The 19,025-nt window shown below is 42.9% G+C and overlaps 1 protein-coding gene across 5 annotated transcripts in view; it reads right to left on the bottom strand.

Moving 5' to 3' along the window:
- Positions 1–19,025, bottom strand: part of phf14 (PHD finger protein 14) — a 193,119-nt gene that overhangs the window by 128,609 nt on the left and 45,485 nt on the right. For all 5 annotated transcript variants that reach the window (XM_054745836.2, XM_054745831.2, XM_054745829.2 and 2 more), the window contains exons 5-10: positions 12,355–12,514; positions 11,290–11,401; positions 10,650–10,787; positions 8,567–8,713; positions 8,212–8,482; positions 2,832–2,938 (exon numbers count right to left, since the gene is read on the bottom strand). In XM_054745836.2, coding sequence (XP_054601811.1) covers positions 2,832–2,938; positions 8,212–8,482; positions 8,567–8,713; positions 10,650–10,787; positions 11,290–11,401; positions 12,355–12,514 — 935 coding nt within the window. The remainder of the gene's footprint in view (positions 1–2,831; positions 2,939–8,211; positions 8,483–8,566; positions 8,714–10,649; positions 10,788–11,289; positions 11,402–12,354; positions 12,515–19,025) is intronic.

Here is a 19,025-nt window from a genome sequence, read left to right as displayed (position 1 = left end):
GGAAGGAAGCAGCTAAACTCCCCTAGCTGGAGTTTGTGTTGCACCGATCAGTCAGAGCCAGACCTGTAATGACATTCTTCCAACAGCGTTGTCTCCAAGGCCAAAGCTACTATGCAGCGCAATTAGCAACACACACTCCATTAATAACGCGTAACATGCTGCTGAACGCATCATTAACTCCCGTGACTGTTACTCCATCTCGTTGCCTTCCTGGTGTTGACAGATGAAGCAGCAGACATCTCCCAGAGGTCACAGGTCTGGGACGAACAGCAGCATCCTGCTGAAAGCAGACCTGTTCCAGAACACACCCTGACAACACCAACTCGTCTAGACGACCTGCGGTGGCATTCCTGGACTTTCATTCAGGACCATCCTGTAGTTCCAGGTTTTAATAAAGGCTGAGACCAGAGCTTCCTCATACTCATTCCACCATCAGGTCTCCAGGAGGAGAGACGGACACAAAACCACAGGAGTCATACCACAAATTCATCTTCAATCGAATGAATGAACTACACCTTCTAAGAGTTAAAACAAAGCGTGCTAAACACCAACCAACACCAGGAAGTTGGCTTTACTTTCATTAACACAACTTATTGAATATTTACCTCATCTTATAGTTATTTTCCTCATATAGAATTAATAAATCAGTAACATAGCACTTTCTATTATAACTATTTCTACATTTATATTTCAAAGGACATACACATTTAAAAGCCTTGAAAATAAGTCTTTCTATTGTTCTCTGGGAGACTGATCCAGCTCCTTTTTTACGTGGGGGGGGGGGTCGGAGATCGCGTTCTGCGTTGCTGTCGGTCTCTGCCGCCTCCGACTGACCAGTTATCATCAGCTTCCCCTCTCTGCCTGAAGCAGCTTCATTTCTAATGCTTGTTTCACTGAGAATGTTCTTCTAAACGCCATTTTAGCAGTTATTTTACACCGAGTCTGAACAGAGATTGAGCGCGCACGAGCTGGAAATGTAGTTGCTTAGCAATGCTGTCCATCATCCGTGGGGAAATTTTACAATGTCTCCTACAAGCATACAAAGACAAAAACAACAATATTTCTTTTTGATAAATTATTTCATGGAACTCATAGCGCAAAAATAAAGGACACGCATAAATAGGAATAGTCAGAAAGTCAGGACAACGTGAGATTTATCCAGGGGTTTTCCTGCGTTCAAATTTGCGTGGTGGCCACCTCCAGCTAATTTTGTGCCGCCCCCGCCTGGTTTCACTCTGCCCCCAGCTATATGGATGTTATTTTAACTGCAGTTACAGCATTGCGCCACTACAGGGCGCTGTATCAGCAGCGGTGCACCGAAAAAGCGCTAAAACCGCTGCAGAAAAAGATCAAAAATAGCTTTTCTCGCTAGTTGGTACATATCTATGGTTGACGTCCTGATTTTCCCCCAGGCTCTTCCATATAAGAGCAGGGCTGTACAGTGAGACAAAAAAAACTGTCTGTGCGTGTCTGTCTATTTTTAAACGTAGCACTGGTGCAACATCTTTGAATTACCATTTTCTCCAGAACTTTATTGAACAAAAGTAAGTTACGCGAAAGAAACATGTTTTTTACTGGCGCACAGTGTGGTCATCTGGATGCAGTGAAGGAAAATAAAGCAACCAGAAAAGAAGTCTGTGATCAAAAGTGCAGCTACACGCAGATTGGCTAATGCTAAAGCTAACAGGTAGCAGGCAGTCTCACAATCAAGTGGTGCACGGAAAAATATATGATGATGGTAAAACTAAGAAAGACTACAAGCGGATGAAAAGTCCCCACCATCCTGTTTATTCTGCATCCTGCAGCGCTACGGATCAGAACCGCTGCAGATACGAGTCACATTCCCGCTACAAGTCTGCTCCACACACAGGAAAAGGTACTAGGGCAAGCCGTTGTAGTATATAATTCACAAACACTTCTATCTTTGAACATAATTTAGACCGGATAATTGCCAACCTGTACATAATAGACATGCCACCATTACGTTGTTAGCAGCAGAAATTAAATGTTATTACCATTTCCAATGAAATGCATTATATGTTACTGGATGTATTTATATATTATTTCGACTAAGATGAGTGTTATTAATACAAACCTACAATGTTACTGAAATGTAGGTCAAATATTTAAAAGGATTTTAACTATAAATATCAGATGGGAAAAAGGGAACTAAACACCAATCTAATGCATATTATTGAGGCTTTTATAATAAGAGTCTGTTATTTCAGCCTGATAATTTAGTTGTTTTGTTTCATATTTTTTTAGCAGCAAACCAGTTTTGTTTCACTTGAAACATTGGCAAATGGAATATTCAATAAATCAACAGAAGCTTAGATTGGAACACTTAACGAAAACATATTTTGCCTTTAAAAAAGTGAGGCGGTTGAATACACAGAGTATGCATGTGCTGGCTCACGGTCAGGATGGTACCTGGAAAAACCCTGTTATCTAACTAAAGTTACTACATATCAAAATGTGAATACAGTCAACATGGGAGTTCTAGTGTTGGTATGTCGCATCTGTCAGTGCACCCCAGGGCAGCTGTGGCTACGATGTAGCTTATCACCATCAGTGTGTGACTGTGTGTGAATTGGTGGATGATAGTCTAAAGCGCTGTGGAGTCCTCTGAATCTGAAAGACGCTATAGAAGTGCGGGTCACTTATAATTTATCAGGTGTGGGTAAAAATGCAGATATCAAACATTCCTACAATGCATTTAATCATATCGTATTAAGTTGTTTAAAACTGCTCCACAACGTCTCATCAAAATGTCTGAATACTTGCTGTTGCTAGGAGACGTGTGTGTGCGCATGCGTGTGTGTGTGTCTCACCTTGTTGTACTCCACATGAAGTTTTTCCTGTTCACTCTCTAGTTTGTCTTTCAGGCTCTTCTGCTCTGAGATGTTGTCCTGGATCTGGATCATTCGCATGTTTCGCTCTGAATAACAATGAGATCCAAATCAATAATACGATCACAATCTATATCCAAAAGTGTGTGTGTGTGTGTGTGCGTGTGTGCGCGCGTGTGTGTGTGTGTGTGTGTGTGTGTGTGTGTGTGTGTGTGTGTGTGTGTGTGTGTGTGTGTGTGTGTGTGTGTGTGTGTGTGTGTGTGTGTGTGTGTGTGTGTGTGTGTGTGCGGTGATGGTAGATAGGCTCTGCTCAGGCTGATGTTCTCAAGGTTACACACATTTTCTTATTTTTTAGGGACTTTACCCAAAATAATGTATTGTTTTTGTTCCTGTTCCTGTATTTCACCAGCTCCTCCCTCACCAGTTTGTTTACAAATAAAATAGAAACAACAAAACCCATTCCACTTCATACAGTGTGTACATAAACTATTCACAGCGAATGATTTTTCCACATTTTGTTTTGTAGCAGCTTTATTCCAAAAATGATCAACGTCATTCTTTTCCTCAAAATTCTGCACAGCATCCCATAATAGCAAACAAACAAACAGCGTATGTTAAAACAACACGAGGATAATCAGTGGAGATTTTTCAAACCCTTTACAAACCCAAAAAAAGAAAACGAAAAGCTAGTGGCAGTCGACTCAACGTTACTCTTTCATAGGGGGTTGTTCACTCTGACACGAGGGGAGTAAATTACAGTTAATAAAACACACACACACACACACACACACACACACACACACACACACACACTCATATGTAGACTCGCAACGGGGAAAGCTGTTGTAGTTTTAGCGTTCAAGAAACAACAGAGCACGTCTTGGCTGGTATAAGCTAACCGTTAGCATTAGCAACTCCACAACACAGAAATCCTCCAGGCTTGTGTTATGTGTGAAGATAAAACATCAACGTTGCGGAGCAAATAGAGGCAGTGTTAGAGTCTTGTTGCTGTTAGCCAATCAGAGGAGAGATGTCCAAATATCAAGAAATAAGTATCCAAATTCTGTCGTCTGTAGATTAATTACGACCTGTGTCACTGGAGCTTTGTTTCCCCAGAGTACAACTTACTAGGTATTCATTCTTACTAGAGACAGCTGTAAAGCCGGGGACACAGTACGGGTCGGGAGGCAACGCGCTGTGCCAGAGCGTCGGTACTGACACCCGCCGTAAAACAGACATTTAACCAAATTGTGACCTTTACCCTCTTGCAATTTAACATTCCCCTCACCCCCATCCTAACCTTAACCAGCTTGCGCATGCAAAGCTCTGATTGTTGACGTGCTCCCGACATCTGCGTCCTGAGCACGGCCACAGTAACATTATCAAATCAGGTGTCGCCACCTCAAAAACAAAGTTAACACGCAATCGTTCATTTCGGCTCATTTCCTTTTATGTTTTCTGTCTTTTATTTGTGCCTGATGCGTTTCGCTGCTGTGGATCGGAGCGCATCACCTGTTTTTTCCTCCGGTGACTTCACCTCACTGATAAGGCCGGGGAGCACTCCGCTGTTTTTGCGGTCGGTAGATCTTTTAGAACTGCAGTTCAAAGGTAACTCATGAGGTGAATATATATGAACCCAGGTAGCAGTTTCTCTTTAGGATTGAGAGGAGATGCAGGAAGATAATAAACAGGCAGGACAGAAAAATAGTCAAATAAAAACAAGTTAGTTTTTGTACCTGGTGGTTGCAACAAACAGACACCATTGAAGGTAATCAGAAGTGAGGAACAGAAAATGAAATAATTATTTTAATGTTTAGAGCAGCAGGAACTCCGAGAGGCTGCAGGCGCTCCGGTGAGTTTGCGGCCGCTGCGCAGGGGGAGGGGGGAAGAGGGCTGAAGCAGGGGAACAGTAAAGATGCAGAAACTACCGTTGTTTAAAGAGATGTGTTTAAACTTTGGAAATGTGGGCACAAGTTTAATTGTCAAAAACTCCAGCGAGCCTCCCCGTGTAGCCACTCTTATTAACTACAATGGCTTTCCATTTCAAATGACGACGTAGGTGCAGCACGGGGGAGGTGCAGGCACGTCTGTCCAAGGTTTGCCCTAGGCTTTAATGTATTGATGTAGGGTAACGGTGGCACAGGAGTTAAGTGCTCGCCCCGTAATCGGAAGGTTGCAGGTTTGAACCCCGCGCAGTCTGTTGCTGTGTCCTTGGGCAAGACACTTAACCCACGTTGCCTGCTGGTGGTGGTCGGAGGGACCGGTGGCGCCAGTGCTCGGCAGCCTCGCCTCTGTCAGTGCGCCCCAGGGCAGCTGTGGCTACATCGTAGCTCATCCCCACCAGTGTGTGAATGTGTGTGTGAATGGGTGAATGACTGATTGTGTTGTAAAGCGCCTTGGGGGGTTCCAGGACTCTAGAAGGCGCTATGTCAAGTACAGGCCATTTACCATTTACCATTTACCATTTACCAAACCAGTGATTCACATCTTTAATTTTTCAGGATTATAAAAAATAGACAAGAAAGGTTATAATTTTGTTGGTAAACTACATTATTGAATACCTGTCTGGATTTAGAGTAAGTCCCTTCGTTTTACTCATAGGGAGCTTAAGTCACACCCATCTACTTCCGCACCATGGGCCCCCGGAAAAACGGAAAAGTGAATGCAAGTCAGTGGGGCTTAAAAGACTATCTTCTATTTCCGCTTGTTTTGTGCCATGGATTTCACGTGATGCCCGTGAATCTTAAAGACGCATTTTGATACCAAGAACACGCTCATTTTCAAACAGGGGGAAACATTATTTTAGGTTTTGTGTGAAAATAAGTCCAGGACTACAGGACTTCTATCAGGGACGCATGAGCCGGCTTCTGTCTGCTGCGCGGGCTGACGGCTTGTGGAGCTCTGGGATGGAAACCTTTCCACCCGGTTCTCCCCAGCGGCAGCTCTGCGCATCTCAGATCGCAGCGACGCTTGTCTGCTGTGCGGCTGCCGGCTTGTGGAGGTCTCGGAGACCTCTGTGTTCCACCCGGTTTTACCCAGCGGTCAGCCCGGCGTATCTCTGACTCAGAAGCTCTGGTGTTGTGCACAGTTAACTCCGGTTGTAGCTAGGTTGCTACCTCCGTTAGCTTAGCTCCCACCTCCGCATTAGCTTTAGGTTAGCTTCAGGTTAGCTTGTAGCTAGTTCGACCGGGTGTCGTCAGTTGATCCCAGCCTTACAGCCCCACCCTCAGCTCCTCCTCTCTTCCCTTTTATGGAATTGTCTGGGCTTGACGGAATCTGTGACACGGTCAAAATGGCGGTGTTGGCCACCTCCCATTTTAGCACAAAAACTTATTATTGGAGTCTATGGAAACCCATTGTCCAGTATATGTATGTCGATGCATCCAACAAACCAACCGCTTAACCTATTGACCCCTTCACACGTGATGTCATGCTACCCATGGAAAGCCTTTTTCGGTACATCATGAAGGTACTCCATGCAGACAGACCCCAGGCCGGGAAGCAAACCGAGGACCTTCTTGCTGTAAGGCAACAGCTCTAACCACTGCGCCACTGCGCAGACCAAATCTAGAACTTTTACATCAAAATTGAAAAACTTCATGTATTCATCAGCCTTTGAATGACTGCTCTTGTGCTTCACGTTCTTCACTGTATTTGCTCACAAGTTTGTCTCTTTCTTTTAAAATTTAAAATCTAAATTTAATGTGTGTATTTTAACTGTGCTGTCACATTGATTCAAGTTATTTCTATTTTTGCTAAATGGAAAGCACACTGAACTGCCTCTGTGTATGAAATGTGCTATACAAATAAAGCTGCCTTGCCTCATCAAAAATTCTAAGGTGGAGCTAACTTCCAGCTTTCATCCAGGAGCAGGGCACCCGGTCTAGTTAGCTTGGGTCATCCTGGTTCATCCCTTTATTTGTGATACGATATACTTTGTGTGTGTGTGCGCGTGCGTGTGTGTGTGTGTGTGTGTGTGTGTGTGTGTGTGTGTGTGTGTGCTCTGTCTTCTGAAACCCCAGTGGGTCGTGGATGATGGCTGCTCATTCTGAGCCAGGATCCTCTGAAGGTTTCTTCCTGTTAAAGGCTCATCTCTTTAGTTATGCCACTACAGACTTAGACAGCTGGCGGATTGACTACATCTCTATCTGCTTCCTCTTCAGCACATCCTGAGCTCCTTTAAATGAATCTCCTACCATCTTTATGCAGATGAAATCCAACTGTGCATCTCCTTTAAGCCCCATGAGATGTCTAAGCTGCAGCTTCTACACTCCTGCTTAGACTATCAAAACCTGGATGGCTGGGAGCTTTCTACAGCTGAATGAAGATAAGACTGAGATCCTCATCTGTGCCCCAGACAAGCTGGTTCCCAAAGTCAGAGACTCTCTTGGTCAGCTTGCTTCTCACACCAAACCTTCCGTCAGGAATCATGGCGTGACCTTTGACCCAGCTCTCACCCTGGATTCTCATGTCAGTTCTCTTGTTCGCTCTTCCTTCTTCCATCTCAGGAACATTGCTAAGCTGAGTCCCATTGGCAACGCGCGCACGCAGGTTTGTCACTTGTGCACATCCTTGTGCGCTCACAGACACAGTTTGCTCCCTCTCAGTGCACAAATGACCTCTCTCCATGTATATTTTCACTCGCGAGTCCCGTTCACACGCGTGATGTGGACCCAATCCGCGTGCACGGGTTGTGGCACGGGTCTGACGCCATAGTGATTGGCTAGCCAGAGTCCTGGTAGGAGCTGCTGAGGTTCTAAAGGAGCATGCCTAGACCATTCTTTGCAAAGCAAGAATTTGGTCTAGTTCACTAGGCTACCCAACGACTGGAATGAGCTGCAAAAATCACTAAAGCTCACTACATGCCATTATCTTCCTTCAATAATTCATTGCATCGGATCAATGTGCTTCTGAGTCCTTAAAGACGGTTTTAAGTCTGTTTTGATTGCGCGTACACATTGTAGATGAGAACTGGTCTTTTTAAAAATACTTTTCTATACTGTTATCTTATTTTGATCTTGTATGTTTTTATCTTCTCTGTTATTCTCTGATGTAAAGCTAACTATGTGTCTGCTGTCGCTGCCTCTTGGCCAGATTGTCGTCGTAAATGAGAATGAGTTCTGAATAGACTCATCTGATTGAATAAAAATAAAAATGCTGCAAACAATCAACTTGAATCTGGACCTGACATTTTAGAACATGTGGACGCTCAAGCACGAACATTTTCACATCATATCACAGAGTTTTTGAACCAGCTGATGTGTTGTTGTAATGGAACCTAATAAAGCCCTGAGGTGGGTGTGGGTGTTAGCGTCCCAGCAGAACGTGACTCAACATGTAGGGTTAGGGTTAGTCGTCTCACCCAGGTAGTAGTTAACGAAGTCTGCAGTTAGGGCAGGCTGCTTGTGTTTCCGGCGTCCATCCATGCTAGCGTTGGCATCAGATGTGTCAACGGGGAAAATATCTGTGCTGATGCCCATCAGCTCTGCCTTCCTCATCAGCTTTCTAATGGCTGAAGCGCTAGAGGTCAGAGGTCGGGGCAGCTTCTCACGAGGCACCCAGGCCTGGGGTCGGGTGTTCCTGGACAGCTCTCCTTTAGCTCGGTACTGCTGCAGGCGGGTGGATATTCTGGCCTGCAGGTGGGACACAAACAGACCCGTTAGCAGCTCGTCGTGTGAGAATATTTGAGCCAAAGCACAAATGTGAAAAGACGATACCTGAGCCTCAGGAGTGAGCTGCTTCTCTCTCTCCTGCAGAGAGACTTTACAGTAGGACTGCAAAGCCAGATAATTCTTCCTTTTCCATTTCCTGTCAAAGCGGTCTGCGTGTTGCTTGCAGTACGCAAAGAATGGATCAGCAATGTCCTGCAGAAACGTAAACAATGAAAAACACCGTTTTAACCCAGTCTAAAACTAACTCTTTCTCTGACTTGTTTTACGGAAACACACAGATCTCTACAGGTCTGGTTCCGATTCTGTTTGCTTTAAGAAATCAAAAGAGACAAATCTGTTTGATTCTCAGTGAAAAGAAAGAACTAAAGTACAAAACAGAGGTGGAATTGTGGGGCTGAAGACCCAGACGGTTCAGGATTTATAAAGCGTACTAAACTACAAAACAGGGTCTGGGATTTACGCGGGTTGTTTTCTACGCAAACGTTTTCATGACGGGAGAACGTGGGCATCTTTAAGCTAACTTTGGACCTGGTGTAAGCACACTTTGAAGACAGGGAGACTGGCAGACATGTTTAATTTAAAGTACATATAAAGACTTGTAGACCCTTGTGTATGGAAAAAATAGTCTCACCAGAACATAAATTTATTTAAACATTGAATTTTTATTCTTTGAAACTATGTCATTGATATTTTTACGTAAAATACATTCGCTCAAATTTCATCTAAAAAATTCAACAACAGATGAAGTGACCTCCTGCTGACCCAAGCCGAAGCAATCATCACCCGATCGAGTCGAGTGGCTTTTAGCCAATTAAATAACAATTCACTGATCATGTGACACCAGCGAGGTGTCGACTCGACTGAGTGACGATTGCTTTGGCTTGGGTCACCAGGAGGTCACTTTATTTGCTGTTGAATTTTTATGGATGAAATCTTTGCTGGTGTCATTTAAATAAAAACTTTCAAATAAAAAAATTTCATAAAATAAAAATTCTATGTCTATGAAAACCATATTCTGGTGTGACTGTATTTCTTCTATACTCGCGTGTGCTCACATGAAAGGGGTACAAGAAACAGCTTCTGGGTCGCTCCTGTTTACTCGCTTTGGTTTTGTTAACAACACTAGAGCTTTTTTCCGTTAGCGTTAGCTCGCCAGAGACACAGCAACCTCAAACTCACATTGTAAACAGGGACTATGTCCCTCATTTGGTTTTAATAAAAGGAGAAAACTGACAACCCCACAGCCGGCTGTTTCCCTGTAACCTCCCTTGGGTCATTAGACTGATGATGAAACAGTGTAGATGTGTAACAACAGACAACAGTTAACCTGGAACTTGTTCATATCGTACACATCCAGAAGATCAGACCGTGTGCAGACTCAACTACCAACATCACGGGGACATGTAATTTAAAGTTTTATTTAAAATTAGAAAAATTAACAATTAAAAGCTTTTTGTTAAGCTCCAATTGACACACTATAAATACAACAGAAAAATTTGTATTTATAGTAAATGGTAATACCCAAAGTTCATGTTAAATAAAGGGAACTAAGATAAATGCTTGGTTCAGTTTTTGTGGTTCTTCGTCAAACACAGAACCGGAGAAGTTGTTTTGACCTTAGCTAGACTGGGACAGCACACGGATCATAAACAGAACAACAGAAATTCAAAAGATGGATCAAAGAAGCGACTGAGATAATTTCCCTCTGGGATTAAAAAAGTATCTTTGAATTTGAAGAACGAAGGAGTTTAAACACCGGACCACTCAAGGGACATAGTGATCAACAGAGAAGGCGCAGGCAGTAGAGGGTGATGTCATCTTCTGCTGCCCGCTGTTAAACGGAAGTGACGCCACCAACATTGGCGATGGCTTTGGCGAAGGCGGCAGTGGGCGCAGAAACATGTCAGCTAAGGTAAAAACAATCTCTTCTTTTTCTGTGCATGACGAAGAATCACACAAAATAAATTCTGATAGAAAACACAGAATGAACGTAGCAAAGATACCTGCTAGTTTTTTATGAAGAAACTTGGTTTAGAGCAGTAGAAGTAAGAGTTACTAGTGGAAGATTTGCTGCTAATCCCTCGGTCACCAAGATCAGTGATGGGTTATGTTTTCCATCATGCCTCACCTCCTCGGCTGCAGCCTCAGATAGAAGTCCCTCTTTTTGTGCACAGGTGACATGAAAGTAGGAGCGACACATTCCTGCATCACAGCTGATGCACACCCCTGTCCTGGAGAAGCGGGAGTCCTCACAGAAGCTGCACTCCTTCACGCAACAAACGTCAAACAGAAAAACATAAACAATGCTTGAAATGGCAGAAATCAGCAGACACGGCTCCTGCGAACAGAACTTGAGAAACTCCTGAAGACCGTGCTCTTCAGAGAGCATCTTCTAAACTAGCACCCTCCCTGCACCCGCCCCCCCTCTCTACTGTCCACTCCTTGTTCCCTCCTCTCCATGACTGACATCAAGTTGTTGTTGTTATTGTCAAGGGCAACATGCCGATTATCACTTGTACGTCGCTTTGGACAAAAGCGTCTGCTAAACACATAAACATAAACTTTCACTTGATCGGGTATCGGAGTGTTTTCCAGATTTACCGATCGTTTTTAGTTTAGTTTCAGTTCTCTGGACTCATCCTGGGACATCAGGTCATTGCAGTGGGAACCTCAAATACCTGACACTAAAACTATGTCCTCCCGTTGCAGGTGTTGAAGGTTTGATCACCCGCGCCCGTCCCAGCCAGGATGTGAGAATGAGAACTTGCCTTGGCTCCATACTTTGAATAATTCATCTCGGTGAGCGTCACTGGTCTCAGTTTATCGATGTCTCCAAACGCCACTCCGGGGACGTAAAGCGCACAAACCATGTGCACCCACCTGAAAACACAAGGGAACATAATAGAGGGTTGATGGTTCAAACCCTACTCCCTGCTAGTCACTCTGTTGCTGTGTCCTTGAGCAAGACACTTGACCTGCCCGTGTTGGCGGTGGTCGGAGGGCCCGATGGTGCTCAATGGCAGCGTGTGCGTCTCCTCCCACAAACCCAAACATGCATCACTACCCACGCACACTCTCACTAGTTGTGCGACAACCCGTTTCACTTGTCTCCATGTGTCCCTGTCCATGGTGTCTCCGTCTCTCGTCCAGTGACGACTGAAAGTAGACCTCCTGGGTCCCTCACAGGAAGAGGCGGTTACCAAAGATGGATGAATTGACACTAATTAAAATGCATGACTGTGGATTATTCTTGCATTTAGTACAAGAAGCTGCAGCAGACAATAGGCAGGCTAATATTCTTAAATTGGCTGCAGCGAGCCGCTCAGAGACTTCAAAAAAAGAAAGAGCTGATAGATTAGTGGAGCCCCAGATTGTGGCTACAGTTTGGTGTGACACAATTTCAAATGCGGACTTTAGGGAAGAGAATCCGAAGTCCAATATAAAGATATCCATCTCTAGCAAGCAGCCGCTTCACAGTTTAATTTGCTGTGTTTTTCATGCTCTAGTGAAGTAGTAAATTCGGCTGCAGCCTGGCTGAGGAGCACTATCAGCGATAACGTGGCTGAAGTCTCCATGCTTCACATAACACACTCTTTTCTCTCACTCTTTTTCCTCCTCTATCTTTTCCATTCCCTTCATCTCCCTTCCTCCTTCTTCTACAAGTTTTCTCTCTCTCTCTCTCTCAATCCAACTTCCTTTTTCCTAGGCGGTGAATAAACAACACGCTGGCTTTAGAAAGCCGCCTGCTGCCTTTGGTGGAGCGGGCCATTAGCTATTATTTCTTTCTGAGGGTTAAGTGTCCTGGTCCCCGTTAAACGGGTACGACTCCTCACCTTCCGGCATCGGTTTCCTTGAAGATGCCATCTTGGTTTGGGCACAGCTCACAGCTGGGAGTCACGCCGTTCTTGCAGGCGTCACAGAACCATGGCTCGGTGGAATTCTCAGAGGCCGAGCTCATGATAGAGTCGCTCTCTCCGTCCACACCGTAGCACCCTGGAATCACAAAGCCCACAGCCGTTTTGGGGTTAATGATGTAATAAACGTCCTGACTTGTGTCTACCTCCTTCAGAAGGAACCAGACCTTCATAAACAGCACTTCGCTTATTAAGTAATAATTAAGTCAGACGTGGTCTGATGAGATTGAGACTGAAGTAGTGAAACGTTACAAGAGCTCTTCTAAAACGCCCTGCTGGCCACAGTCGAATTAATTATGATCCATAAGGCCTGCGTCCAGTCGGGTCACATTTCTATAACTGATAGTGGTATATAATATAAAGGAATTGTGGTATATAATATAAAGGAATTTTGGTATATAATATAAAGGAATTGTGGTATATAATATAAAAGAATTTTGGTATATAATATAAAGGAATTTTGGTATATAATATAAAAGAATTGTGGTATATAATATAAAGGAATTGTGGTATATAATATAAAAGAATTGTGGTATATAATATAAAGGAATTGTGGTATATAATATAAAAGAATTGTGGTATATAATATAAAGGAATTTTGGTATATAATATAAAGGAATTGTGGTATATAATATAAAAGAATTGTGGTATATAATATAAAGGAATTGTGGTATATAATATAAAAGAATTGTGGTATATAATATAAAGGAATTGTGGTATATTATATAAAGGAATTGTGGTATATAATATAAAGGAATTGTGGTATATAATATAAAGGAATTGTGGTATATAATATAAAGGAATTGTGGTATATAATATAAAGGAATTGTGGTATATAATATAAAGGAATTGTGGTATATAATATAAAGGAATTGTGGTATATAATATAAAGGAATTGTGGTATATAATACAAAGGAATTGTGGTATATAATATAAAGGAATTGTGGTATATAATATAAAGGAATTGTGGTATATAATATAAAGGAATTGTGGTATATAATATAAAGGAATTGTGGTATATAATATAAAGCAATTGTGGTATATAATATAAAGGAATTGTGGTATATAATATAAAGGAATTGTGGTCTATAATATAAAGGAATTGGTCAAATATATTTATTATTTTATTTATTTTGTGTATTTTCATTTATCCTTCTGTTAGAACATATCGATCTTATCAGAGGCGAGGTTCATTCCTGGACAACACATTTTAATTCCTACTGGCTTCCTGTTTGAACCTCCCGGGCTCCCGTAGTAGCTCTTCTTTGCTTTTAACCAGCTCTGTCTGTCCACGTTTCCTTCATATGACTGATTGATCAGGTTGAAAAATACATTTAATAAGCTAAGTAGGTGTCTGCTACATTTGCAGGAATGCCTTGCTACAAATGAAAAGGTAAAGATGTTTTTCAGGAGCATCTTTTGCCATTTTACTTGAAATGTTCTTCACATACCGATGGCAACCCGTTAAAATAAAAAATAAAATAAAAAATAGTTTTATTCACTTCTGAAATGTACAATCCTGGAAAAACTTCATTCAATCATTTAGCATGTCGCTTTTGATTGGTTCATAATCCATCCATCAAACTCTTCCTCTGACCACTTCTCCCCGTCTACCCATACACCTCCTAGTGCACGAAACACACGTTCTTGGCCGAGTAGCCGAACAGGAAGCTGGAAAACCAGTTGTGCGTGTGTTTGTTTGTTTGTTTGTTTGTGTGTGCCGGTCCCACTGAGTTTAGTTTGGGCTTCTACATGTTGGTGGTGAGGCATTCTCATCTAAAGTTAAAAACTGCCCTATTTGTCACCAGGGTTTCCCCCAGCGCTTTATAAGCCTGGCAGCTGGCCAGGCTTTGCTTGGCCACTCGCCAGGCTAAGCGACATGCCCCGCCCCACTCCCGGACCCTACCGTGTCCGCTGACACGAACGGTGCAATGAAACTAGAGCCCTCCATCAGCTGATATAGTGAGAAACAGCAGCGGAACGTGTGCAACCACCCCACCCCCGCTCTCACGGAGGAGCGCTGCGGGACGGAGTGCACGACCCCCCCCCCCCCGACGGCCGAATCCGCCAGGCTTAACTCATTTTCTGGGGGGAAACCCTGTGTCACCATAAAAGCACCACACACTATATATGCTAGCATGCCACATTGGGCGGAACGTGAACCAAGTGTGAGGAAGTTTCGTTCTGTTCAGAGTTCGTTTTGGAAGTTTAGATCTGAACAGTTGTGTGTCTGCTCGTGCGTGAAGAAACGGCGTCAGGGCCTTTGAATTTTTTTTTTCCCAGGAGTGTTCAGGGGGAGGCGTGGGGTAGCAGATGCCACCCCTGGAATCTGATTGGCCTCCCCAGGTTCCACCCCACTGAGTTCCATTGAAATTTATTTTACATTGTCCAAAAAAGGCTTAGGGTTGTAAACACCAGTAGGGCTGAAACGATTCCTCGAGTACCTCGAATAATTCGAGTACAAAAAATCCTCGAGTCAAATTCTCTGCCTCGAGGATTCGTTTAATTCATATTTAATTAATTCATGGCTTTGCAGTCGCCCGTGGTCATGTTTCACCCGGACTGAAATAAGTGACGCACATGCCCACTGGACTGAATCGCACACGCGAGTAGGGAATGTAACTTAACTTTATCTTAAGCTATGGCGGACAACGTGGATCCCGGTGGAGTGCGAAAAAGACAGAAAATGTCAAGATGTGGGACCATTTTTCACGTCGTAAGGTGGAAAACGTAGTCCAGTGAAAATACTGTAAAATGGATTAAGCCTACCACAACACCACATCCTCCATGCTGCAGCACCTGTAAATGTCACTTCTGCAAGCGGACTCGGAGCCTCTACAAGATAATGCTTTTTAGCCCGTATTTCTATATATTCTGCGGACACTGCGACTTTTTCGTTTGTAGCACTCAGTTTCAGCTCACACCGTACGTCTGGTAGCAACACGTCGGACTTAAAATGTGCTAAAAAATAGCATTTTTACACAAAACGTCGGACTTTTTATTGTGTTGTTATTGATATTTGTTGTCCCTCGGGATTGCTGCAGGATTACTGGTATTTATGAGAGGAAAACGAAAGAAAGTAAATAAATGTTTTGTGATCAGTATAATTTGACAAAACCACGGCAAACATGCTTTCTCGACAATCCTTGTTATTGTGTGAGAAAAAAAGTGTTGAAATTAAAACGGACGTGTGTTAATAGGGAAACAGCCGGCGAGCTGTTTGCGCATGCGCCGTGAGCGGTTCAGGTTCTGTTTGGGCCGCAGCCGCCCGCAGCGCTACTTCAACAGTTATCCTCTGGCTTGCAGGCTAGCAGATTCTCGCACGAGGGGAAAATCGGCTCAGGTTGTGTACTTATTTTTTGCACAGCCATTTGTTTACTGTGAAGTAAAGTTGAAGTGCTGAAGTTTTGCAAACTAATTTTGAATAAAACTTGAAGAATAACTGGCAACTGCTTGCTCATTTTAAGAGGTCTTTCATAATTATAACATGCTATTTGATATAATGGTTTACAAACACAAAGGGGTAATTTATTAGAGTACTCGATTAATCGAAAAAAATATTCGATAGAGTACTCGATTACAAAAATATTCGATAGCTGCAGCCCTAAACACCAGTGTTTCCCCAATACAGGCTCAGGCATGGCGCTGCACCACAGCCGAAATTCCAGCGCCACACCTACGAGACACCCCTCCCCTTCCCTTCTCACGGACAACGGACAGCAGCGATTCTAGTTTCTAAGGGAAACACTGAACGCCATAACAATAGGTGGCAGCATGTTGGGTTTCTAGCCCCAGGCCTACAGAACATTTCTGTCTCATTATTATTATTAGTATTCTATATTATTTTTTCATATTGATAAAAAATAGCAATTAGAGTCCTGGTCCCTCTCCACTCCAGATGGTGGCCGTAATGCACCAAGAAGTAGCTTCCTAACCATCACAAAACAGTTCAAAGAAGAACAAAAATAAATAAAAAAATAAATAAAAAACAGAATGCAATGCTACCCCCCCCCCCCCCCCCCCCCCCTCAAATACATAAATAGATAGCATAACCGTAGGTGCCATCTATGCATGAACAAGTGCCCCACCTGGGCCACCCCACTTTACGGGGCCTGGACACGGCACTGCTTTTTTTCCAAAATGTGACTTGCTTGAATGATTTTTTTCAAAAAACAGACTGCACCTTTAAGGTGGAGGTGTAACATATTGGAAATTTAAAATCAGCCTTAAATGACTGAAAAGTTCTGTGTAAAGCGTATCATTCACACGTGGTAGTCCATAAACTTACCCTGTAACATAGCAGAGATACAGAGTCTTGGTCAGCCGCTGCATAATAAAAAGGTACAGCGTACGGTTACCTCCAACGCTGTAACATGCAGCTATTGCAGCATCTTAAACAAATGGGAAAAGGAAGGAAGAAAACTCCACCTGATGTCTGGTCCAACATTCTGTGGAACCGCGGAACCACAAATCAAATATTTAATAAAAAAAAATTTAGCCCCAGAGAATCGAGCAGAAGCCAAGAAAACACGTTTTTATGTTGTCCTCTTAATTTTCTGAGGTTGCCTGAACAATTACTTGGCTGATGTGGTTTCTATGGCAGCTATTACACCCAGCAAACGTGCTCCTCACTACCAATGAGGGCAGCAATCAGTAGTCTGCCTCCTTTGGGGAGATAACACTCCAGCTCCTAATTCAGTCAAACAGCCTTCGGGCTTTTTGAGCAATGGGAGAGACTCACAAATCAAAAGCTGAGTGCTGTGCAGGCCTGTCACTGGATGCCACACTGGGGAGTCAGGCAGCCCATCAAAAGCAAACAATGGAGCAGACCCAGTTGTTTATTTTCTTCTACACTTTGTTTGGTGGCTGCATGTCTTCTGATTGGAAGACCGTTTGCTGTGTGTCATGATGAATACTTAATTCTGACCTCTGCTTATCTTCGGTTTTCTGGGTGGTTTTGGTTTGTTTTAGATGAACTCCCTCTAACAGACGTACTTTTAACACAGGCGCTTAATTGTTCTACATTCACCAGATGCGATTAACTGCAGACATATTTTACACATTTTTATGTATTAAAGTTCTGTAGGACTATCGTGGCTGTTTAGCTCAGTGGGAAGCTGTGAGTTGATTAAAACAAGAAGGCTTGAGTTTGTCATCTAAGACTAGATTAGAGCGTTTAGAAAACTTCAAACGTTTTACTTTTGGGACATATTTAGCCCAATTTAGAGAAAGATGTCATTTCTAACTAAATAAATCTTCACACAAAGCTCACACAGCTGTATGAGCTCCAAACTGATTTGAAAGCAGCGTAAAGAGACTAATTCCAGTTTCATCGACTCGTGGCTGTCTTAGACTCCCAACTACGGTCATAACCATTCACTTACGTTTCTGATTTACAATTACAATTACATTTCAACACTTAAAGGTGTCATTCACTCATTAATTCAATACAGCTGTAGTGTTCTCTAGTGTAAATCAATCACTTATGAGTCATAAAAAAATAAATAAATAAGCTATGATGCTTCTGTTCTGAGATGCAGAAAATTGCTGGATTGCTCATTATTATTAATGATATGCACACACCTAGCTTCTGATTGGCTAACAGAATGCGTTCAGCCATGTTGCAAAATCACTATCACCAACACACTCTCCACTCTCTCTCCTCGCTGTAAACCTTTTTTTAAAAAGCCTTCCTGTGGATGGGCATGAGACCGTGAATGCTAATTCACAGTGTGACATAGATATGTGAGGATTTTCAGATCCTAGCATTTCACCGTCTATTTTCTACCAGAAGATAACGCAGAAGATAGGTGTAGTAAACTGTTTTCATGTTCAGTCTGCATGATTGATTATAATCAGAAATAACAATAAAAAAATGGTTTTTCAGTCAACCAAACCTTTAAAATAAGAGTTTTAGTCTCTCACCTCCACAGCTAACAGCTGAGCTGGATTTCGCCAACTCAAAGGTGAAGGGCGGACCGAGAGTTTAAGGTTCAACATTTAGTTGATAAGTAATTTATAACTGATTATTTGTCTGACTCCCTGGAGCATTAAGACAGATATTTTGATCAAATCTATCATTTTGGCTGCCACATTTGCAGTTGCTGAACTGTGGTCATAGCCACTCATCATGTGACTAACTGCTCCTAACGAGGCCCACAGTGTGTGAGAAGAAAAGCATCAATATGTCTTCACTCATTTATGTCAAATGTTCCTGAACAGATTCCAGACGTTTCAGAATCTGAATCAGACGGGGTTAATTGCCATGTGTGTGAAAATCACATTAGGAAATTGCAGCGGTAGTTGGTGCTGGAAAAAATAAATGATAAGCAAATATTTGAATTACAAAATAAACACAGGCAATAATTAGAGAGTGTCTACTATACACGTGTATATGTAAATGTGTATATATTGGGCCATTCCCATCTGTACCGGGTCGGCCCGGGCCGGGTAGCGTAGGTTGTTTACATATCTGGGTGGCCTGGTATTTTTCCGGGCCAACCAAGGCTCATTCTCAGCCCTCTTCTCGAGGGGGTCTGCTTCAGGCCGACCAGGGCCAACACACCCACTGCTGACAGCAAATCCACACC

Source organism: Nothobranchius furzeri, chromosome 11 (assembly GCF_043380555.1).
Source record: "Nothobranchius furzeri strain GRZ-AD chromosome 11, NfurGRZ-RIMD1, whole genome shotgun sequence".
NCBI lineage: Eukaryota > Metazoa > Chordata > Actinopteri > Cyprinodontiformes > Nothobranchiidae > Nothobranchius > Nothobranchius furzeri.
The sequence above is the reverse complement of the archived record's forward strand: the minus strand, read 5'-3'. Positions and strand labels throughout refer to the sequence as shown.